At 30.6% G+C, this 25607-nt stretch overlaps 1 protein-coding gene across 2 annotated transcripts in view; it reads right to left on the minus strand.

Moving 5' to 3' along the window:
* The window catches only part of LOC108909906 (angiopoietin-2-like), a 111680-nt gene extending 86697 nt beyond the window's left edge, over nt 1–24983 (minus strand). For both annotated transcript variants that reach the window (XM_018714378.1, XM_018714377.1), the window contains exon 1: nt 24575–24983. In XM_018714378.1, the coding sequence (XP_018569894.1) occupies nt 24575–24792 (218 nt within the window). In that variant the 5' untranslated portion in view covers nt 24793–24983. The remainder of the gene's footprint in view (nt 1–24574) is intronic.
* Nucleotides 24984–25607: the final 624 nt, after the last annotated feature.

Genomic DNA, 25607 nt, shown 5'->3' on the forward strand with positions numbered 1-25607 from the left:
TTCATAAAAAAATATTCCTCGGAAGATTACCTAGATTTATCTCCTGTATAGGTATTAGCAAAAATTTATCAGTCATGTGATTAAATTAAATTTAAACGATGTTTAACTGCACAGTTAATGCGCCACGATTTATCATTACATGCGTCAAGTTGTTATAACATTAGCTAAATGGACTATATGTGTCTTTTCATGCTAATATCGCATTGATAATCTCAATATTTATTAATAGCCTTATAAGATTTGTATTATATTTAATTAATCTTAACCATGAAATCGTTACTATACATAGTTATTTACAAAGGCGACGACCTCGACAAAATAACATTAATACTAATGTTAAAACATATTCCTGGGCTACATAAAAAGTCTTATCGTGTATTTGTAAGTTCCTTACTAGTCGAGTTAATGACAATTAAGATAAATATAATCGTTAGTATTATTAGCCCAATTAGAGCGGGAAGCAGGAAAAATATAACAACAAATATGTTCGTAAGGAAATGTTGTTTAGAGATATTTTATAAGGTCATTATTGAATGTTATTCGCTTTTTAGAAGTATACAAGTAGTCGTTTTGGAATACTCAAATAAAACTTTCAGTTTCATTAAAATTTGAATACGAACGTATTAGAAACTTGCACAATATTAGTATTTATTTCAGCAGAAAACAGTTGATTGTTGTCATATATCTCAATAGACACATAGCTTTCATTATAACTTGTTTTTATTTCATCTACGTATCAGTGCAATTTTTTCTGTGTTTTTTTTAATTTACAGGTACCAATGTACAGTATCGTGGGTTTTAATCACGTAAATTCCATCAATCTTCAGGAGTTCCCCAAGGGTCAATCCTGGGGCTACTGCTGTTTTGTTATTTTTATTAATGATATAACTGAATGACTATTATTTACTCTAAGCGGACGACTTTAAGTTGCTTTTGGAAGTTAAGTATTGATTATAATATGTAGATTACAAGATAATCTTTACAATGTATATGTAATACAGGGTCATTCATAAATGGTGACCAAAAATGTAACCTTGTATTCTTTGGTGAATTTTAAGGGGAATATTTTCCATAAAGTTTTTATCTAGGAGGCTTCGTTAAAAGATACAGGGTGTTAAGCTTTTTTAAATAATTTAAAAACTAGTTAGTGAAATAATTTGAAATTGGGCAGATTTTAGACAATGTAAACATAATTGATAATAATATTGATCTCGACAAAAGCGCGAATCGCACAAAATGAATATATAAAACAATATCTATAAAAAAGAAAATACATATTTGTAAACAAATTTTCGTCACTAATATACTTAACAAAGAATTCCGCACTCACGGCCATCGTGAGCTTATCTTCTTTTCACTCTCTTCTTCCTATTTGCAACAATAGTATATGTCACAGAGCACATAGAGTGTACGTTTCCTATCCCAAAGCATGGGAACCGGTGAAGCCAAATTGCGGGGAAGTGGAGTGTGCGAGGTAATCTGATTGCGCATACTTTGAACAGATCCGGCTTAAGGTAGTTCCTTCGAGATAGGGATTCGTTATATTTCTCATAAACCACTTTTACCGTTTATGCACAAATTTTTGCATGCGTAGAATAATTTTCTTTTATTTTCTCGGTACAAAAAATATTATGATTGACCATTTAGTATGAGAGTAATTAATTTTTTAAAATTTATCTTGTATGTACATTCAAATTAAGTAAATAAATTAATATAAATGTTATACTTTCGAATTTGATATAATTTTAATATTTTTTACGTAAAAAATTCAAATTTAGTGCAATTTTTCTGGTAAAAAATAAATTTCAACTATTTTATATCAATAAATATTGAATATCGTATCGTTATCGTATTGAAATCAATATCGATACGATAATATTACAAAAATAATATTGTCGATATCAATACAAGACGATAAATTCAATCATGGTTCAATACGACATCGATAATTTACAAAAATATCGGTATCGTATCGTATCGGAAAGCCCTACATTGTAGTCTTTGGTACATAACTTTTTTTGTGGGGCTATGCAATTTAAGCCAATTTCACCTACAATTTTTATGAGTGTAGTCTTACTCGCGGCCAGCCCAAATTAGTACTATTCAAGAACATGCATCATACTTGTTGCCACCACATATTACAACACCGTCAAATAATTTGCCAACCGAACAGAACGAGCACCATATAATTCTTTTATATTTCGCTAATGGACATGCTTGCAACTCGGCATTGTAAAAATTACTCCCATTGTTCTCGGCAGCACGTGTGACTCACATCTAATGGTTCTGGTTTACATCTCATCTGCGAAACAGCTTCCTGACGTGAATACGATCCTTCCTAACGCGAATTAATTAGCATTTAGATAACAGGCGGGATTTGTCGATTGTGCATTTGAGGTCGATTGAATTGTGATGAGCCCGATGAATGATGATACCCGCAGACCTTAGCACTGTTAAAACTAGTTACTTAATGTATATGAAAAAATCCGCAACTCCAATAATGGCCTAGTCATTAGTGTCGAAACGGTTGAGAACTACTCGCGGTACATAAAATATTGTTGAATGAGCTTTTTTAACCACATGTGCGAAATTGGCTAATTAGGTTTTTATTACACTGAAAATTTCATTTATTAAAAGATACCGAACTATCTGACAAGTCTACAATGAGCTTAAAATTTGATCTATATGTTTAAATTTATTATGGTAAGTTTTAGGGAGGAAAATTTCACTTTTATAAATAAATTATAGACCAGGAAAATTAGCGAACAAAAAAAGAGACACTCGAAAAAATTCCGATTCGATATTGTTGTAAAATTGTCTGAAGGAACACAATACAGGACATCTCTCATATCGCGAGTCAAAAAATTTTATTAGCTAACTTTTCTATTTAAACAAATAAGTGAGGAAAACAGTTTTTTCACTTTGCAGGGAAAACTATCAATTTTAGCGAAAAGTGACTCACAGACTGCTTGTAGGGAATAAAATTATCTACAAAATGAGACTTGTTAAATTAAAGATTAATAAACAAAAAAGGTATTGAAAAAAAACAAGAAAAGTGCCCATTTTTTAATTTGTTTATAACCATCGCATTTATTGTTAAAATTTTATAAAATCTATGACAAGTTGAGGGTTTCGTCATACTTTAAAAGTGTGCCAAAACTGGGCGCTGTAGACGCAATAGTTTTCGCACAATTCAATTTGTTTATAACGGAGGCTCCAAAAGTTATGAACTTTAAGCCTCTGTACAGGCGTTAATTTTCAACCAAACATGATTCTGAAAGCGTCATTGTAATCTTAAAGACGTAATTAAGCGACCTATTAAAAAATATCACCGTTTTTTTGACATTAATAGTCTCAAATTGTAAATTAAAACACCGTGCGTTTTTCGCTTATAAACAATTTGAATAAAATTGTTGCTATTTATGCTACTTCACCGAAAATAGTTTCAATGGATAGCTGGCAAAAAAATACAATTTTTTAAAAAAAAGAACCCTCTACTACCAACAGGAGCCAATTGTTTATAAACATTAAGACTTGAATTTTTCGAAAAATAAAGTTTACGACGTAAACTACGATTTCCCGTGAATTACATCGAAAAATGTGGAAAATTAACGACTCAGGAGCCCTTTAAAGAGAAGGTACTTGCTAAATAAATTGTCCGGCGTGGTGATGGGGGAAACTCGTCCAAGCGAGTCGCGCGCGCGAGAAAAGTGAAATCCAAAGTTCAAATTGATGCGCGCTGTAAATTTTGCAATGTCTCGGCTTCTATTCATCGTAGAAACTTCTTTTTTTTTTAAACTGGAGTAGCTTGACGAAAAAATAGCAATGGGCATATTTACGAATTCGTAGAATAACCCTGAATCTCAGAAAAATGCATCTTTTATACTTATTTTTTTTTTTAATTTACAAAAACGTCACCAAAATTATTGTTACACGAAATATTAATTAAAATTTCAATTTCGGAATTATTTTACTATTATTAAATAAATAAATGAAGCTATCGTTCATTTAAAAAGTTATTTTTTACATATTAAGCCAAAGTAAACTTATATTTTGTTAGCTATTTAATTACGATTTAAATGTAAAATTAAAGTAAAAATTCTCAAATTATTTTCAAATTATTATTTCTCATAATAATATTAAAAATTTTAAATTTTAAATTGTATTATATTGTATTATATCTATTATTGAAAATGGTTGTGATTAATATTTTTTTAATAAATTTTGATTATGTTGCAAATATTCATATGATAAAGAAGAAGAAAATGATATGGAATCAAATTCACCGCCTTTCAAGAAGTTAAAATTGTAATTTTATCGACCGCATTATTTTTATTAATATTTTTTTAATTTTGAGAATTTTGCAATAAATTCAAATGTTTTTTATTATTTTTTAAATCTTTTAACAATAAATAATAATTTGAAAATAATTTGTGAATTTTTACTTTAATTTTACATTTAAATAAAAATATTGAAAAAATAAGTTTAATTAAAAATAAATAGAACATTTCATTCTTACATTTCATACTAAATATAAAAACAAATGGATTTCACAGTTTAACAAAAATTAAATAAAAACCAAAAAAAAAAAAAGATTTTTCAAGATCTCTAAAAGGAAGCATGCGGAAGAAAAAGTGTATACTTCAAAATGACATTATTTTGATGAGATCTATAGATGATTAAAGTCCTAATCATAAAAAGTGAATCACCCTGTATAATTACAAAAGGGTGCTTTTACGTAAATTTTACTTAGTAGGTACTGAAATGGAGTATGAAGATATTGGTCTTAACAGCTAAATTGTAAAGTAAAACTGATTTAAAAATTGTAAAAGCGGAATTTTATTGTTAATTCAGAAGTTGGGAAAAGTGTGATAAATTAAAAGTCATGAACTTTGTCAGTGGGCTCAAAAACTGAAAAGGAATTGAAATTCTCCCAAAACTAAAATTTAGGAACGACGATTTAAAGAATCTGTTGATTTTTAGTGGCTTATGGTGCATACTATTAATAATAAATTATTTCCTACAAGTCATTTCGAGGTACCTATAAACCAAACAGGTTTTAATGAGAATTGAAGGACCGCCCTGTACATCCATTACATCCACAAATTTGGATCCAGTGTACATTTTACTCTTTATATTTCTAATTTAGTTATTTTTGTAACTTTTACTCTTAGTAGGAAAATATTAAAAATTTAAAACGGAACAATAATCTATTACAAACAATATAACAAGTACGAGCAGCGCAGCGTTCCTGTTCTATTGTGAAGGCTCCTCATACTAGAACGACAAGCACAGATCGGATCGGATAAGCCGAACAAAAGCGCTAACCCGGCATTCTTTAAGAGTTTAATAGCACCGCAATGACCGATAAATTGGCAGCACTTCACTGCTCCGGCGTTTTAAGTAATAACTGGCATAAACACTTATTACCATCACTGTTAAAGGTAATAAATTCACCTGAAAGGCAACTCAATTTGCGGTGTCAAGGATTTACGGCTTAAAGTTATCTGCGATCTAGAAGAATAATAACGGTGGCCCGTGGTGGAAATTAATCATTCAAATATCAACGGGCTTTTAAATGGACGTGATTGCCGATTACACACGTACAGAACTAGAACGACTAGTTCGGTTCGTGATTATTTTGTTGTTTGTGTATTTTTTAATTAAACGTTTTGTATTAAAAATTTCTTATGTTAATTAATGACAAACACAACAAGTTGACAAACAGTCATTATAATCATAAATATTAATTCCACCATTTATTAAATTGCGGTTATTTACATCAAAATATTTCAACTTTTTGTCATTGTACAGATAGTCATTATGTTCCGTAAACAGTCGCGATTCTATTTATAAACATAATGAATTCAAATTTATTAATAAACTAATAGTTATCAAGGAGGACAAATGTCTGTGTGAACCTTTCCTCTACCAATTTTTACGAGACCTTATTAATCGTGCAAGGTGACCTGTCACAAGTTGTACTTATTAAATTGAATGATTTTACATAATAAATTTAATATTACATAAACAGAAAATATTTTGTATAAGATAGTAAATTAGATTTATATAGGGTGTATTCAAATTATTTTCCCATGAGGACCAAACTTTAGTTTGAATACATCAAGTTAATGAAATAAAATGTGGATGAAAAAAGTTCAGAGACAGTATTTTTGATTACTTAGTTAGATAAATATTTAAAATAATGATTTTAGTTTCTTGTACAATATTGTAAACTCATATAGGTTATGAGACCGGCATATGTCTGCTAACTCTGGTGACGAATGATCTGTATTTACTAGAGATTGCTGGTATAATTCAACGCTGTACGGAGCTGTAGTCCGCAGAGTAGCTGTTTATACTGCAAAAAATAATTAGGTATATAATTCACAGATTGGGCAATAGTTGTCGGTGATATAAATGAAACGTGCAAAGAATTAGTTCACAGAAAATGTAAATGTAAGTGCACTCTTATTATTAGATTGATGAAAATTGTTATTTTTTAAAAATTTTACTCTTCCAAATTTGAATTTCTTACATAAATACTGATCGATAGTGGGTTGAAAAGAAAATACAGTGCTAGAACCAATTAAACTAAGATACAAAAAACTATTTGGTAAACGGTTTTTTGAATCAGGCTTTTTATAAAAATAAAATTACCAACAAACTGCCCTTTCCATAATTATTTAGCTTTACATGGCATACATGTATCAAGAAAAAAACTTTTAAAGAACCTCAATGATTTTAAATATGCGTGCATTATTCTTCACTGGAACTAATAAATTGCAGAAGATAGTATCTAAGAAAATGTAATACATACCAAAGATCGTATCATGTATAAATTAATTCATATTCTGATTTGCAAATGGAAGCCTTGAAAACTTAGCAAAAAATAATAATTACGCTTGGTCAGTTACAGTAATTGTAAAAACCGTTAATTAGTTCATTAATGCAAATTTTAACATTTAATGTTTTCAGTTCCTTCAGTTCAGCATGGAAACATGGAATTATAATGACCTTAATAATGATTTCGTGTACAATTTCTTACGCGCATGGGAACTATTAAATATGTTTTGTTATAATGAACTCGCTATATATGTATACACTATGACAAATTCACTTTACATTAATTATAATGCTTAAAAAAAGTAATAATAATTAATATAGTGGTTCGTTGTTTCTTCCTTATCTATCCTTAGAGAACTATTTTCTTTGTAATGGCCGACTTGATAGTTTCAGATACTATAAGTGTACTTATTTAAAGAAATACAATTATACATACGATGGCTTTTTTAAGTTTTTAAGTTTTTATTCCACGTCCTAGGAATGAATTATGCATATGGCGAATAAACAACATTCTCCGGTAATTCTCAATTTGCAAGGGAGTAACTGTACTTAGATGTTGCAATTAGTGTATTTGCTACTTTTATAGAAACATTCGTGAGCGTTTCCAAACGGATTGAGAAACAAACTAAATTCTTCAGGGTGCAAACTCAAAACTAGACAAACTTGTCTAAAGATTCCAAGCGATAACTGAAAAAAAATTTAATGATATCGTTAATTGCGCTAATTTGCATAGACGTTTAGAGGTGACCCAGAAAACGCATTTCTTCATTTTTAATTTATGATATGGAGGATTGGGCTGTTACATATTAAAATGATGATTTATGTTAAAGCTTCTTAAAAACGATTTAAAGAAGATTTCCATGTCATGTCACATAAATTATAAAATAGATATTTTTTGCTAATTATTAAGAATTAAAAAACTAATCTGCTAGTGAAAAAATTTCGCTTCTCTCTTAATTAGTTTCTGATATTAATTGTCTACTGACAGCTTGATGCTTTTTTATGTAATGCAAGATCCGAAAGTCAATCGTACATATCGCAAATAACAGAGACTGATTCAGGCAAAAATATCCACTGAATTATATTTACCTAGTTCAGATTATGATTGAAATAAGAATGATAGAATTTTTGACAGCTATTCCACTGTAGTTTTAAATTTGTGGCATCGTTAAACTATTGTCTTTTCAACTGGTTACTTTAACCTTAGTTTCCAATGTGTTTGTGTACGATTTTTCCGATTATAACGAACTTGAGAAGCTTATGCAAACGAAAACAAGAAATCAATCGTCTCGAGCTAATCAAAACAACAAATCCTAAACGTGACATCACAAATTTACAACAAAATGCATGAATGGTGGGTTCTATCTTGGTTGACCTTGAAGCGAAAAGACACCAATGCATTGATTGCTACTTTAGTGAATTCTTCTAAACTATAAAAAATGTATTTTGTTCTACTGGACTATAAGGAGTTATGGGATATGCATGTGCAACAAAAATCAGAAACATTAATTTTTAAAAATATCTTTTCTAACGATGTTAAATTTTATTTTTAATTGTTAAGCTATGACATTTTTTTATAACAATCAAAAAATCACAAGCAATGATCAAATGCTTAATTTGTCGTTTGGCATTACATATTCTTAAAATGAACAAGTTTATCATATACACCCTGTATGTTTATAAATTATTCTTATTTTGAGTTTTTTTTAATACAGTGAGAAATACGTAAATAGTGAACTTCGGTGTAGGATTGTTTTAATTTTCCTTGTTTTTTATTTTCAATGTGACAAATTAATCGTTGAAATTGTTGTCTTTTGCAAATACAGGCTGTTACAAATTCGCTTCTCACTACTGGGATCTCGGAAACAGTAAGAGATACGAAGTAGCTTAAATGGGGGCAAAGTTGCATAATCAGGGGACCACCATTATGCCTCTAAAAAGTCAAGGCTAACATGATTGGTTTTCGAAATATTTGAAAAAAACCGAAACTTTGGAAATCCGTTTTTGACTCATTTCAGACTTGTAGCTATTGGAAAAAGAAGAATATTTTCTTAAAGCAACTTTTTGCCCTCTATCGAATAGCATAATCAGTTTTCATATGGAAGGTTTCGTCTCTCCAGGATCATAATCAATTTCATGTTTTTAAATACGACCATGGAAATGTTATTACATTTTTTGCAAGCCTTAAGTTGAACATTTCAATGTTCAATTGTTTGAGAGAGTATACAATTTCTCACTATGAAAGTACATTCCTCCTTTCCTCTACAGAATCTTCAAAAAACACATCAATTCTTTCAGCGTCATCGATACCTGTTACAATTTTTTTCGCGTATTGCCCGAAAAACCAGTCTCTCAACAGTTATGTAAAGTTTACCTGCTAGCAGCGGCAGCAAACTTTAAGATTTATCTTGATCAGTTTTTGTGCGGATAAAGAGCACCTGCGACTGGTTCACCTTCCCACCGAGGCTAACGTATTATATTCTTTCTTGAACGCTGCCGAAAAAGTCGCCATAAGGGACGTATTTGGACTAAGGACAATCTAAATTGTTACAAAAAAAAGTGTAACATTAATGATTTGTTGCACTCATGGCGTTACTATCATTTGGTTCGTCTGGCCTTCAGCTTATTTCCTCTAATTGCGCAATGTGTTAAACGTTGATTGTACGATATACGGTGATAGATATTCTTAATGAATTTTCTCGAGTCACGAATTTAGATTAAGGATAATCTAAATTATTGTTGATTAAGTGTAATTTAAATCATTAGGAACGTTACAAATCAAGTTGTTGCAATAATGGTAGTCATATTTTATTACATTCCTGTGACCTTCGTCTGTTTCCTTTAATAATATTTTGAATATGCACGTATTTTTTGATATTGCATCAAAAGCCTGCAAAATTAAATCTTCGTTGTTAAAATATTTATCCTAATTTCTATTAATCTGTTTGCTACTTATCGAAACAGAGATTAAGAAATAAAGGGAAAATGTGCTTTTCAATGAACCTTATTGTAGTAATGAAACAATCTTTTATTTCTGTAACAGTTACATCTCAGCTTATGTCTTTTCGTATTGTTTTTCTACTATCCTGACTTTTTTTACGTTATTTATTTTGAAAACGTAATTTTTATAATCTAGAACACTACAGACCCTATCAGATATAAAGACATGGCATTTGAAAACCGGTCGGGCAATTATATTATCATCGTATCGTATTTTGTCTGTCCAAAACGCTTTATCTGTTAAAACACAATACGGTCACTAAATACATAAACAAATATAAACCGTTTTCCAGCAGCAGCGTTGTTCTTTTGATGACAACTGCCTTCCAGATGTCAATCATACGATTTGTGTAGGCGAAATGAAAATGATAAGATAAATTTAATCAGGACAGTTTTCTAACACGGTATTGCTTTTGGAATCCAAACTTTCAGTCATGTCTAATGAATCTGTTATTCATTGAGGGAAAATTAGAAACTAATGGAACAAAATGACATCATGATGTTTTTTAGGCGGAATCCTACTCGTGAACTATTTCACTATTTGCCTACCAAATGGATGTAAGATTGTCGAATAAAAAAATGTTTATGAAACACGATTCTTGGAGAAGAACATGAACAACCTATTGTAGTGAGGAAGAAAGTACTAAAACAACAATTGTATAGTTTGTGAAAGTGTGAAGATTTATGTCAACTTCTAAGAAGTTGTTTTCTGCTTTATCCATAACTATATAACTTTTCCCAGGAACTTCTAAATCTTGTTGCATACTCTTGCATGCTGAACTAATTTTCCTTCATTTGACACACAACATTGACTTTAGTAATTAGACCATTAGCAAAATCAAACACATGTTCCACAAATAAGATCCACTTCTTATTTGTGGAAGGTCGAAATGGGCGGTGACTATTAGACGCCTTCATTATAGCCATCTTTCTCTATCGCACGGATTTCTATGACTTACTTTATCGCTCTCACGTAACGGCAGATGGACCATCGGTACTTTCTGAACCTGTATATGGAACCTAAGTGTTATTATTTGTAAGACATTGACACTAAGATATCTAGGATGGATTTCATAACCCTGCCTTAAATATCAGAAAATGCTGTTTCCATATTCTTCGGTCATCTGGTTTATACCTTTCTCTAGTTGTTTTTTGGGGCAGTAATTATTTTCCCATGTTTGAAACTGACGTTACGCAATCGCGTGTCACTGACATCTTACGGTCGATCTAATGGGTGTCAATAAAGCTGGAATGGGTTTACTGAACTAATTGTAAACCTCAAATGCTGTTTTCACTCTCAAATTGGGACATAGTCCAGTTTATAGGTGCACGCTTGTAATATATTCATGTGCGTGTGGATTTAGAACTTAGATATGTGGATATGTGTAGCAACAAATTATTTATAAGAGTCGCAGGCGATACGTGGTCATTAATTTGAATGGAAATTAATGTCTAAGATCTAATAAGGTTATAATTATGCGGAATCGTTCAAGCAATGGGAAAATTATGTACGGGGTGTCTCCGATATTTCGTGAACTTGAAGCTATGAAAAAATAAGCAGGTTTTAACTTACCTCGATCTCAATTTTCAAATAATCTTGAAACATCTCATAAGATTTTATTGAAATTTGGTACACTAATACTTCCTATACAGGGTGGTTTATAACATCAAGTCGAGCAGATTCTAATCATAATAAATGCAGGAGGTTTTCTTTATAATTTCTGTTACAGTTTCAATGAATAAATTAAATGGTATTTTTATCTAAGTACTTCTTTATGTTTTTCATTTTGCGGATCGTTCTTAGATCGAATCTTTCCCTTCTAATATTGATATTTCTGTTTCATAACTTTCTGCTACCTACCTCTAAACATTTACTATACAATAATTGTAAGCAATAATTTGTTCGTCCATATTATGTGTTAATTTATTAATAATTGTTTATATAATGTATTTGCTTATAGATTTTATCTACGATTTCATTCGCGTTCTATCAATTCATTATTTCTCCTTACTGACTTAACTTTCCACAAAATAATTAACAAAATTAGATCTGCAAATCTCTAAGTTCTTGTACTTTCCGATATAAACATTTCAAATTAGCGTTGTTACCTGTTAATATAATACTTTAGAACATTTCTTTTCCTTATTATTATATAAAAATGTTATTTTTTCAAATACATATTACATTTTTCTTAAGAATGACGTAAAATATTATGTTGTGTCATTTATAATTGGCCATATTTCCATAATGTCTTCGATTCCATGAATTCTTTATTGAGTTTATAATGTCACATAAATCTCACATGATGTATTTTATTTCGACCAATGCTATTTACGTTCGCCATCATTCGATTTATTCTGAATAATTTAAAATGGCATTTATCTAAAAATAGCCATCAACTACGAACCAAGCGAATTTTGGCATTCAAATATACATATTAGTAACAAAAGCAATATCTTTGATGTTATCAATTTTTTTATACTTCTTTCTCCATTTCGTTCTGCCAGAGTGAGTCCTTTCGAATTTGCAGTATTTTGCAACTAAGGATATTTCTTGTATTGTTTGGGAAACGTCGAAATATTGAAGGTGCTGCTTAATAAAATATAATAAAAAATAATAATTGTTTAAATTCTGGGCAATATTGCTGTATTTCTTTAAGTATACATTTTTATAATACTTCGAAGATTAAATTTAATCCCAAATATGCTATTAGCTTTACCTTTACTGTATTGTATCGTCTGCGTTGTTCTGCTTTAGCGACTCGTTTAGCGATAAAAATAAACCTAAAAAACGTTTCATTCTGCTTAATAAATACCTGCTGTCTCCCTTCTAAAATGAATTTGCGAGCTACAGATTCCAATAGATACCTATATTTTTTTTTGGGGCAATTTTATTGATTATTCCGATAACGATCCCATCGAAATCTTCGAAGAATCTGAAATATGCGCGGTCTGACGATTTTTATATCCCTTATATTAGAAATTCACTTTCTTTAATTTCAATAAACGACTGTCTCTGACGTTTACTTCTAGGTTATTTTTAAATTTATGGTTTCATAAAAAATAATGACAGATATCGATAGTAAAATTATATCGTCTGGTGCATACTGAAAGCCCAAAATTCCGTCTACGCCTACTGAAGTCTGTCGCCTATTGGATCTAATAAAATAAATATTAATTTGGTTAACAAATTACAGTGTAAAAGTGTTCCTATCTTATATTCAGTTAGTATTGACCTATTGCTAAAACGTCCATATATCTTTTTAACTTTAGATTAAAAGTTCTCTTTGTGCTTTCAGAAAATAATAATTTATATTATATTCTCAATCATGAATTTTCAAAGCAGGTACCTACCAATTGCCAGCTATTGCTAAAAGTAATAATTGACGGTTATTATCCTACGTTCAAGTCTGAAGATATTTTTTACGCTTTAAACAAACATTAAAAGTGTTGTAGGTCATTCATCCATTCAGTCAGTTTCTAAACCTCTTAAGCTGTCGTCACAACATGTGTATTTCCAAATTATTCGAAACTACAACGCGTTACTGAAAGAATTGTCTTTTCTTTCTCAAAGACAATGTAAAAGTTATACCTGTACACCCTGTATAAACTTTTTTATTATTCTTACCTAAAGCTTGTATACGTATATATTGACAAATTTGACATAATTGATATTGAATTTTATAATTCACTCATGTAATTTTGTATCCAGTACCATGGTCAATTTTAAAAATTTTTAAGAGAAATTATATACCGATTTCATAGAAGCTGTCGATAATAGACCACTAAAAGAGAAAACCCAACGTGTGTGACCTGCTTATGACTGGTAATTCATATTGCAATAAATTATACCGTAACGACAGCATAAACAATGCTCCATTAATATTACAAATATGAAACGTCTTTTTAAAGAAGACATGCTCAATAAAAGCTTTATTATGTCAACGACATTCACATATTATTCTATCTCCTTTATGTTTTTTTTGTATTTATATCTATGAAAAAATGGTAATGACCCGAGTTTTAGAAAATTTTCTTATATAAAAACCGAATGACCGTTGCATTTCGAAGATACAAACTATTTTTATTTATTTCCTTTTCTTCACTCATTTTCCATCTGTTTTATTCGTCAACTTACTTCGACAAAAAATACCAACACTGCAACCGAACAAAAATGTATCCTTAACATACCTTGAACTATATAAATTATATAATACACAGAAGTTGCACAAGAGTTAGTCGGAATTAATAGAAGCCATCGGTAGTACCTGTTATGCACTGTCACTTACAATTTAAAATTCGACAGTTTAATTACTTATCCTTGAGCGTCGTCATTAAGTAAATTATTGTTAGGAAATCTGTAATGAAGTCGCGCCGCAATGATAAACATTTTAATGGCGTGTGTACACATCCTGCTTGTGTGGCAAAGGTGGTACGAGTTAACAGACACTCGAACCTAGAAATTGTCAACCAGAAAGCGGAATAATAATTCGGTATCATTCTGTGTAGGAGGGTCATCTAAAATCCAGACCAAATGAGCTCACATCAAAACATACCCAGCTATAATAAATTATTGAAGCGCAAATAGGGTGTTTTTCGTGTTAAATTATAAATTTACAGGAGTTACTGAAAAATAGGCATACTCAGAAGGCTTAGTTTTCGAAATACAGGACGTTAAAGAAGAAATTAGATACTTTTGATTGACTTGGTGGCTTTACCCCAGATGAAACAATAAGTGTAATTGAGACGTGTTATTCAAAATTAAGGTAAAATGCTAACTAAGAATCTATTTTTACACCAGAATACATGCTATGAGGATTCAAGTATTCCTTTAGCGTGACAGATTATATTATTATAGATGATCCGGTGTATAATCTGGATTTAACATCGACTTCCACGTGTTCAAACATTTCAGTCATTTAACTCATTCATATACCCACTTAAACTGTGTTATTTATCCATTAACTTTACACAGTAAGTCAATTGCAATTCGGTAATCTGCAGCAAATTATTCCAGTGCACTTAAAAAAGTGCGAATTAGTATACATCTTTCGTAAACTTAAGTGTACTGAATTGCCATATCTGCTCTCTAGTATGACACTAATGTATCAAATATTTCAATTGTTCATAGATTTGTAACGGATAAGTAAAAAATGTATCTTACCAATTATTGTCTAACGATAAAGTGAGACAACTAGTTTCCTAAATGCGTTCGATTGTAAGTGAACAACTTACCAAATTCGTATCAGATGTTAGAAAATATATGGAAAGAGTTGAGTTGGCACATATTACGATGATTTCATCAGTTAAGAATGGTCATCCCCTATTTTTTACTGTCATTTATCGACGTGGGGAAAAAGTCGAACAGTAAAAGGTGCAGGAAACGTTTAGATTTTCTAAAACTTAAGTAGCTTTGGGCTACAGAGATATAAGTTTATTTTTAATGTAACACACACATTCTACATATTTTTTATATTTCGAAATGTTCTTAGGATTGCAGCAATATAAGATTGGATGGGTATATCTCTAATAATAAGGGAGATGTACATATGACCAAAACAGTATACCAGAAGCAAAATGTGTCCTTTCGGCTATATTTCCCTTACTGTTAAATATACACTCGATTGTCTTAGCAACTAGCTATTAGAAAAATTCAAAGATTGTTTTGCTTTTAAATGATAACCACCAACTAACCTAAAATGTTCATTTTGATACTTTCCAATTACAATTATTCCACATACATTAAACAAATTCTTCAAATAGTCAAACCACTTTCAAATATTTTTCGCAATAAATCAATTAAACTAAATTAAACCCAACATATTGAATTATTCTTTTCAGAAATACATTTTCAAAGGAGAAATAGTACAGTACATTTTTATTCTTAATAACCATGTAAACTACTTCGCAATAGCCAGTCCAAATTTCGAGCAAAGTTATTGTTTCGGTACAATGGTCGTTTTAAATTTCTCTTAATATTTTTTGAATCCATATTCCGAGCCAATGAACTCACTAAATCAGTAATTATGAAAAATAAATTCAAATGAAAATGAAGTAATAGTTAATTAAATGATAGGATTTAGCAATCACAGTCGTCACGAAATGTCCTATTAAATGTAACGGCATGTTTTCAATTAAAAATGATAATTTATTTTAAGTCAATGATTGCACAATTTGGAGAGGTTGTGATATATTTAATAAAAAATATTTAAAATACATTTTTTACTGTATTTTGAAGGTTTTACGGATAATAGTCCTGTAGCCAGGGGGGTCCCAATTGCCTCCTTTATTTGGATGGAGTTACCCCAAGTGATTTTTGTGTGTTTTGAGCTGCAGAACACGATTTTTTTGGGTAGAAGTTTGCCCGGATGTCGATAAGTTTTTTATTAACAAAAAAACGCGTTTAACAAAATAATTGCAAGAGACATTTTCTTCTTAAAATGGGTCAAAGAACAAGAAATTACTTTTTATTTTGCCAAAAACTAAGTTTTCAGTATTTTGCAAGTTTTTTGTTAATAAAAAAAACTTATCGACATCCGGGCAAATTCCTACCCAAAAAATTCGTGTTCTGCAGCTCAAAATACACAAAAAACACTTCCATCTAAATGAAGGGGGCAATTGGGACCCCCCTGGCTACAGGATTAATGAATGTAATTATTAGACATTCAGTTGTGTCGAGTAAGCTTTAAGAAAGAAGAATTATGTGAGCAAAAAAGTGATCGTTCATTATACAAGATGATTCACAAATGGTGACCAAAAATGAAACCTCGTATTCTTTGGTGAATTTTAAGGGGAGTTTTTCCTATAAAATTTTTATCTAGAACGCCTCGTTAAAAATATTTTAATTTTTTTTAAATAATTTAAAAACTAGTAAGTGAAATAATTTGAAATTGGGCACATGTATTTATGTAAACATTGTCCAAAATCTAAAGGCGTTTCTTAAAATTTGCATGCTCCAGTGGCGGTGATACAGGGTATCGGCGGTATATTTTTCTAAATAAAATAGTACGCCACTGCTTTACGGCAACAGTCATATTTTCGGATTCGTCTTTCAATTTTCTACAAATTACTACCCTCTTCTCTGGTCGCCATTTGTGTATCACTCTGTATATCGAAAACTACGGAATTTAAAATTCTAAAAACGATATTCAGTTATTTTTCTGATAAAATTTACCGCTTTAGAACTTTAATCAAGATTTGAAATGAAACAGTTTCCTCTGCACACATTCCATGAAATCAAAATGTATGCTCCGCAAGCCCGCCGTTTCTTAATCTGTGACATTTACCTTTAGTTGAGAAGACTAGGTACGTACATATTTCGATTATATTTAAATTTTATGCTAACATTGGTATTGGTAAATAAACCGGCTTCGTTCATTTTTGTTTAACGAATTGCACAATGCTTCTTTCAATAGATATTCCACTAAATAGACGTTCGTGGACACGCTGTATGAAGCATTCAAATTAATCATAATCATAATGACTTACACGACACATACCATTTTGCAACCCGGACAATATATTTGTATAATGGTCATAAAAGTAACGTAATAAACTTACTCTGTTTTTAATAATAATTGTTGGTTTTAAAATAACATATTTTTTGTTACAAACTAGTATTTCATCGATTTGTCTGATTTTGGTTTGCATCGTATAAGGGAAAATGTAAGATTACTTAATATTTATTGAATATACGAATATATTCACATGTTTTGCGACGATTTTTTTTATAAATGTCGATATCTTCATCCATTAAATACCAAATGTATTCGTTCAGCAAAGGTTGTTGTTAGATATTGGCACTCTTTCAATAAACAAAACCCATTTCGTAATATTTATCCAACTTGGTTAAGAGAAAATGTATGTACGTTCTTCTTAGTTGTTATGAAATTCTAAGTACATAAAAATTACACTAAAATAATAAGCGACGCGTGACAAAAGAAAAAAATTGTGATGAAGGTGGTTTCGTCAGATTTTAAATTTTTTTTAACGTGTTATATAAACATTATGACTTATGACCAGTTTAATTTTTTTCGGTTATAATTACTAATATCAAAAAAAGTACCTACGGTTCATAAACATTAAGTATTCAAGGTAGATGATTATTATGAAAGATTTAAAGATATTTTCTACGTAAACAGACTTTAACATCAGTAAATTTATCTAATATGCAGCTAATTGAAACATATCCATGTAAGTAGATAAACTATAAAGATATTTAGATAGTTTTGAATATACTCGTATAAATAAGCTAATTGTTATAACTGTATCCTACTAAAAATTTCAAGAAATGTTTAAAACGTCATCATTGTTGTTTTCACTGCATTAAAACTAACCAGTCTGACATAGAAATCACGTTTTAAATTTAATTCTGAAATATAAATCACGCTTTCTGAAAAAGCACTGCTTTGTACTTACTGACAGCTAGCAAAACTAGTGTCGCACTAGACGAAATAAAGTTTGTGAGAAACAACTACTCCGCGAACTAGTGTTCCGACCGGCATTGCTCTACAACTGCTACATCTAATCGACAGCTAATATCATTCGTTAGCAGAATCACCAGAACACCAGACATAGACCATTTTAGATCATTCGATTTCTATCGACGAATTACAAATCTATTATATATTAGTGAACTTTATTTCAGAAATTTGACTGTTCTGACATACAATAGACCTTTTTAGTAGTGACGACACATACGCCAAATAATAGGCAACCAAGGGGTTGCCTATTATTTGGTGCTCATCGTCATGAAGAATTGCTCAATATTTTTACTAGATCGATTTTCGACCTTATGTACTTTGGACATAAGTGCCAAAAAATGGCTTCTTTGTCATGACCTTAACTATCGCGGTATTCTGGCAATATTAGAAATATTTAAAAAGTTTCAAACCCCAAATGACAAACTAATAGAATTACCTATAGAATTTATTTATTTAAATTTATAGAAAAATATTGACTTTTACAGTAATTAATAAATTAAAATTATATCAATGTTGCCGAGCATGCGCATTAAAGATAATTTCATATAAGCGAAGTAGTCGCAACAGAATATCATTCAAGAAAAGTTTGGTTGTGGTTAAGAGTACGTCTACCACTTGAGGAAAAAAAACACACTGACACAGTACAACACCAAGAAAAACAATAAAAATACTTAATAAAATTATAAAATGCCAAGACTAAACGAAACAAGAGAAAATACGCTAATGATGACAGCGATAACATATCAACAAGATGTCACCTGCATATGAGGCTATTCTTTCCGAGCATGAACATTAGGAATAACACGGCTAATCTTTAATTTTTACTTTATTTAAATTAAGAAATATTCTTATATCGTTTTTTTAAGTTTTTTACAAAATACCTGTTGATTGTTCTTAAATACCTCCAAATCCTTGTAAAAGTAAATCAATTTGAAGTTGTCAATTTTTATAGTAAATAGTACACAAGGGTCAAATTCGGTCTGAACAATTTCAACTATGACAATTCGTTGCGGGTTGCCTAAATATGTTACGTCACACTAAAAGAGTCTATTGATGCTCTCCGGAATATAATTTACTGAAATTATATAAAAATTACTGGAACACATTTGGAAAAGCTGTTCATATTAGGGTGTGATTCGATGCTGGTCGTGGTTTTAGTCCGCAGAGTAGTCGTTTCCCACAACATCGTTACTAAAATAAATAACCCAGTCGTGTTGCTAATATCACGCCTCTAAAGACAACAGTTACATTTACATCATCGTCTACTAAAATATTTCAATGCGGGATTCACGAGGTAATGAATCTGTAACAGATTTTTGGAATTTCTTCACATAAATCTGCATTTCATCGAGCCAGTCGACCGAAACTGATCCCTTCTTGTGAAAATCGGGTCTCATACATTATTTATACCTTCTGTCACGCACATACATCTAAGTCTCGTTAACCTAACCTCAAATAACGATCCTAATTAAGATAAGGCAAATTACCTAGGTTAAAGCGCTTAATTCAAAGCAAAAAACTTCTAATCTCATTTGATTTTCGCTAGTTACGACTGAATGCTTTCCATACGGTTACTTGAAAGATTTACAACGATAATAACAACAATGCAAGTGTTGGGCAATTTTTATTATATTTTACTTACATTGTGTATTCGTACAAAAATTTCCTAAACCCGTTTCAAAAGGTATTTGCAAAAATAATGGAGATAATGTAGAAGATAAGCCGAATAATGATGTATGTAACTGTAGAATAACAAAGATTTATTGTTTTTTGAAATGAGTCTAACAACACAGTTACACACCTTGTAACATATTTGTGTTAGTGCAGCTAATTATATTTTTAACAAGGTGTACTTAACAAAGGTGGGAGGGGGAAGGCTCTTCAATTTTTAATATGATAAAAATTAAATATGAAATACCAGAACCAATTTTTTTTTTCGTATAATTCGCGATTATTGTCAGCAACATAATTGGTATATTAACAATATACCCTACAGTGATTGGTAGAATAACAATAGCAGTGGTACGAAAATATTTTAATTAAATTTTGCAGGACACAAAGAACAACCACTTTTTCTTTATATAAAGCAGATATAAACGTAGTTATAATAAAATAATTTTCTATATCAGTTCTTTCCTCTGTTCTTAATTAAAGAGCGACTAGCAATCAACATGACATAAAACTGGTGGCTACGCTTAAAATATTGATATGGAAATGACGAAATACCTCATTTCCCAAGCATTCCGCTCGTAAAATATGTCTCTATTCACCTTTACCATAAATAACTATTAATTTTGTACACATTTTTCCACTTTTTCTTGTGGGTTTGCCAACGTCGACAACGCGATAAGTCGACTGTTGCACTCTTGTTGCACAAATGTCTTCAGAAAAAACATGCACGGAGTGTTTTCGTGTATGTACCTCTCTTGTTTAATTTATTTGAAGAGATACAAAAAACCAGAAATGAAGTTTCAGGGTATATCCTAGTCAAAATTTAAATGAGCATCGTTGCTTTAAAATTCAAGTTTAAATATCACATCCTGTATATTACTGCGTATTTTAATGAAGAATAGAATATACCTACTTATTAGAAATAAATTTATAAAATATTTATTGGAATATGAAAGATATAGTATGCAATAAACAGAGATTTCGACTAGGAAGGGCATAAAACTTCAAGGAGTATACCTTAAGTAAAAATAAGTAAAAATGATTGAATATGCCTTAATCCGAAGCGAAGTTTTCGAGACAGGGGCCTCCAATTTTTTTTTTAAACAGAATAATTTTTTTTTATAACTTTTTAAGTAAGTGACATCATCAATTCGTATTGTTTAGTTTTCGTGACCTAAAACAGTGTCCGCACCTATGTCTAATTAAAAAAATTTTCAATTTTTTCATTTAACACTTTTTAATTAAGTGCCGCATTCTTTTTCTCAGTTAACGTACAAAGTTACATAACTGATAAAATAAGTCGCTTCCGTCGAAGTAATCCATCATAGTTATTTATTTTCTTTCGGCGTCGTTTAATAGTACCCGCAATTTTGCTTGGCACATTATTAATTAAATTAAATTAGTTGGTATTTTACTGATAGCTTATTTGTAAAAAAAACTCGTCTGCACTAATTCTCTAAATGTCATATACCTGTTGAGTCAAATGTTACATACCTCAAAACAAGTATTTTTTGTCGTTTTCTATATACCTATTAAGTTGGATTATTGGAGTAAAGAATGTGAAAAAACAAAAACTGTGTTTAATTATTTTGATTAATTATATATTCATTAGTAATTTTCAAAAAAAAAGAGAGAGAATTAAACTAATCAATTGGCGATGACAACTAATTGATTATGCAGGTAATTATTTCTTTCTATATTGTATATACCACTTTTATAACAAAGCACGTTAGATTTCTAAAACAGTATATCAAGAGGCTGCTGAGGTCAAGGCCATCTTTTCAGACTCGGGAATTTTGCTTATATCTGAATAGTATAGTGGTGAACAGATATGTGTATATGTCAAAATACTTAGAGAGAATTCTTATTTGTTTATATTTCTTCCATCTAAGAAATTCAATGCACAGATAATACGTACATATAAAGAGAAACTTATACAAGGTGTAATAAGAATTCGTGGCTACATTTAAAGCTGAAATCTAAGTTACAAATTAATAAAAAATTTCTTGTAAACACACACCGGGAACAAAATTTATGAAAGTATATGGTTTATTTGATGTAAATACCAATAAAGAAAAACTACTTAAATCAATTTTATTTCATTCACAGATAACCTGGTTTCTTGAATTATCATTATTTTAAAAATAACCTTTTACTATATATTAACAAATTATTATACTTAGCAACATGCAGGAAAGACACATATTTGTAAAGCATTTTGTACAGTTTATTGCTCTCATCATGATACTAAGTTAAGTTTCAAATATCTTGGAAAAAAGAAAAATTGTTACGAAAACTATGTAAAACTGTATGTAAAAAAAATTGCGGTATGTACAGAGGTATCACATAATCTATCCTTTTTATCTAAAATGGTACAAACTGAAGTTTATTGCTATATCAAGGAGATGTAGAAAAAACAGTTGAGCATGAGTATTATATTTTAAAGTCATCAGGTCATAGAAGACTAAACAATTTTTTTTATATAATAACTAGTTGTCGAAAAATTTTTTAAAATTTTTTACAGTTTAGAGACGCCAAACTGATCAAGAAAACATTAAATAGTATACCTACATTAGTTTATGTTTAAAATAAGATTGATTATTTAATAAATTTTTAATTTTGATTATTAATTGAGAAAATATCTAATTAAAAACATCTTAGTTAAACAAAAGTACCTATGCGTATACTTGTACACATTAAATATTTTCTTAATTAATAATAAAAATTAAAGATTTATTAAACAATCAATCCTATTTTGAAAATAATCTAATGTAGGTAAGTATACTATTTAATGTTTTCTTGATTAGTTTGGCTTCTTTAATCTGTAAAAATTTTTTTAAAATTTTTCGACAACTACATTTAATTGTTATATAAAAAAAATTTAGCTTTGTATGACCTGATCTAGAGGTGTGATTTTGACCTTAAACTAGTAGACGTATGTAATTAATTTTGCAATAAGGTATTATGAGACTTGAAGACTTTTTTTTATATTCCCATTATACCCAAGACAATTTTGTATTTATTCATTTTACTGAGTATTAAATAAATCAAAATGATGTAAACTGTTCAAGCAAATGTATGACTTTTACTTTTGTGTGTCGTTTTAATCAGAGAAAAGACAGAATTTCAAAATATGTACGGTGCACCAACTATAAAAAGAACTAGTTTATATATCTCCGGGATATAACAATTTTTGAGAGTAGTTGAAAATTTTATAAAATTCGATATTTCTATATACCTACGTACATAGAAGCCCAAAAAGAATAAGAAGCCCGAAAAGTAAGGATGACCAATCAAACACTAAAACTGAAATGACAACCGTTTCAGACGCTTTCTTGTTATTTAAAATAACACGATTTAATTTTAAAACTTTAAAACTCGGTATCTCGAAAATAAAACGTTTTCATAAAGGAACATTTTCCTTATTTTGTGACTCAGAATACGTCTGCCAAGTTTGGCCAAGTGGTTTAGTTACTTCAAATATAAATTGTACAAATGTAAGGAAATAAAATAATTTTAATAAAGTAAAAATAATCCGAATGTAAATAAAATGGCTTTTTTCTTAATTTTCTAAGGTATTTCAGAAAAGATTTTCTTGTTACCGTTTATCTGCCAATTATTATAGAAAATGTACAGAATAAATTTCAGTGTAAGAATATCTAAAAACGACCAAATATTAAATATACAAAAAAATAAAATAAATAAAAAAATATTTCCGAATTAAAAAATACAGGGTGTCTCGAAATTAATGGGACACAGAGCAAGGGTAGATTCCTTACATCAAAATAATGCGATTAAGCCAAACTTACCTTGGTTCATATGTGGCTAATAAAAAAGTTTTTTTTTTCGTAAAAATCTAATCTTTTTTAACAAAAAATGTTAAATAACGAAAAAAAGAAAAAGTGAAGGGAATATTTTTTTAATTATAAAAATTTAATGTAGCCACCTGAATGTTATTAAATTATTATTAAAAATAATATTTAGTTTTTTACGTAAGTAACTACAAACTTTTATTTTATTTTAATGCATCCAATAGAAAAACAAGAAATAAATCGAAAACGGTTAAATTTATCGACATAAAACAAGTATCCCTTATTTGTGAAAAATAGATAGGAGAACAATATTTTTCTATTAAAACTTTCGTACACACACTGATAAAAAAGTTATAACCAGTTTTTATCAACCAAGAGTACATTTCGTAGCGCCCTCTAGCGTCTACAGCAAAATTAAGTACGGATTTATTTTTCTCGTCCCAGAAAACCCCTTAATCCAAATTTTCAAAAGAATCCTTTGAAAACTTTCTAAGAATTTTAAGAATTTCGAATTCAAAATTTGAACTTTAACGCCCTGTAACTTTTCTATTAGCCACAAATGGACCAAGGTAAGTTTGGCTTAATCGCATTATTTTGATGTAAAGAATCTACCCTTGCTCTGTGTCCCATTAATTTCGGGACACCCTGTATACCTACACTATTTTAGTTATGTAAATTTTACTGGTTAAAATGAACATATGCATAAAAACTTCACAATTCTTTTCGGGAAAATTGCAACAATTTTTTTTATCAGTCACTCACCGGACTCTGCTGCTAGCGCCCTTCCCCGGGGGCGGTCCCACCGTCGCCTGCAAAGTCACATTCCGCGCATTCCTCAGCTCATAAATAGTCTTATTCTGGGCGGCCGCCGCGGCGGCCAACTGACCCGCGCTGGTCCTGGGCAGGCGCGAGGAGACGCCCAGGGCGCCGGCGACGCCCGTCGCGACAACCAAGAGCAGGCACCACCCGGCACCCCTCATGGCTAACAGGAGTCAGCAGCACTCAAACACTCAAAAAAAAAATCAGCACAAGTCACTGGGGGTCGTATCAATCACCCTCGCTTCGCCCTCGATAGTCCTGAAGATGACGGTCCGGTGGAGATGAAACGTCGACAGTGTGTCGTGTGTGTGTGTGTAGCGTGTGTGGACGCACCTGTCTCTTGCCTCAATGGGTATTTCTGTACTACTGACCAGCTTTGGCGAGACACGCTTTTGGCCGGGCTCGCTTTGGCTTTACTTTCACTCCGTCGTAGGTAGCTTTGAGATCGGCGTTGTCGGGTCTGATGAGAAATACGCTGGTGCGATATTTAATGGGATAGGACGAGAATTAGATTGAGAATGTGTGCCCGTGCTGAAATCGAGAAGCATTAACTCGACGAAAAATTCTCGAGCTTTTAGTTTTTCCGTGCTTTTAAATCAACTTTTTCGGTTCTTAGAAAAAAAGTTTATATAAACGTTTGTCCGAAAATGTTTCGTTTCTGAGATACAGTGTTGAAATTAAAATTAAACAAAATCATTATTACAACAGCTGCTGAAAGTGGCTACCCGCGACATTAATATCTACAAGCTTCTTTCTGCCCTCCTCACAAAGAATCCCATAGCCTACTTTTGAACATACAATTCTCAACAACTTCATTAAGGGACTCAGCAAATTGCATCTTTGACGAAATTTGCAAATTTCTTGAAAACGGCGGCTTAAAAAAGATGTAGGAATATGGATTATTCATAAAAAATCGCACAAGTCTTCTGTCAAAAAAGTTAAGGCAAACTAAAATTAATAATAAAGTGCTGCACAA

This window comes from Anoplophora glabripennis, unplaced genomic scaffold (assembly GCF_000390285.2).
Source record: "Anoplophora glabripennis isolate ALB-LARVAE unplaced genomic scaffold, Agla_2.0 scaffold28, whole genome shotgun sequence".
NCBI classification, from domain to species: domain Eukaryota; kingdom Metazoa; phylum Arthropoda; class Insecta; order Coleoptera; family Cerambycidae; genus Anoplophora; species Anoplophora glabripennis.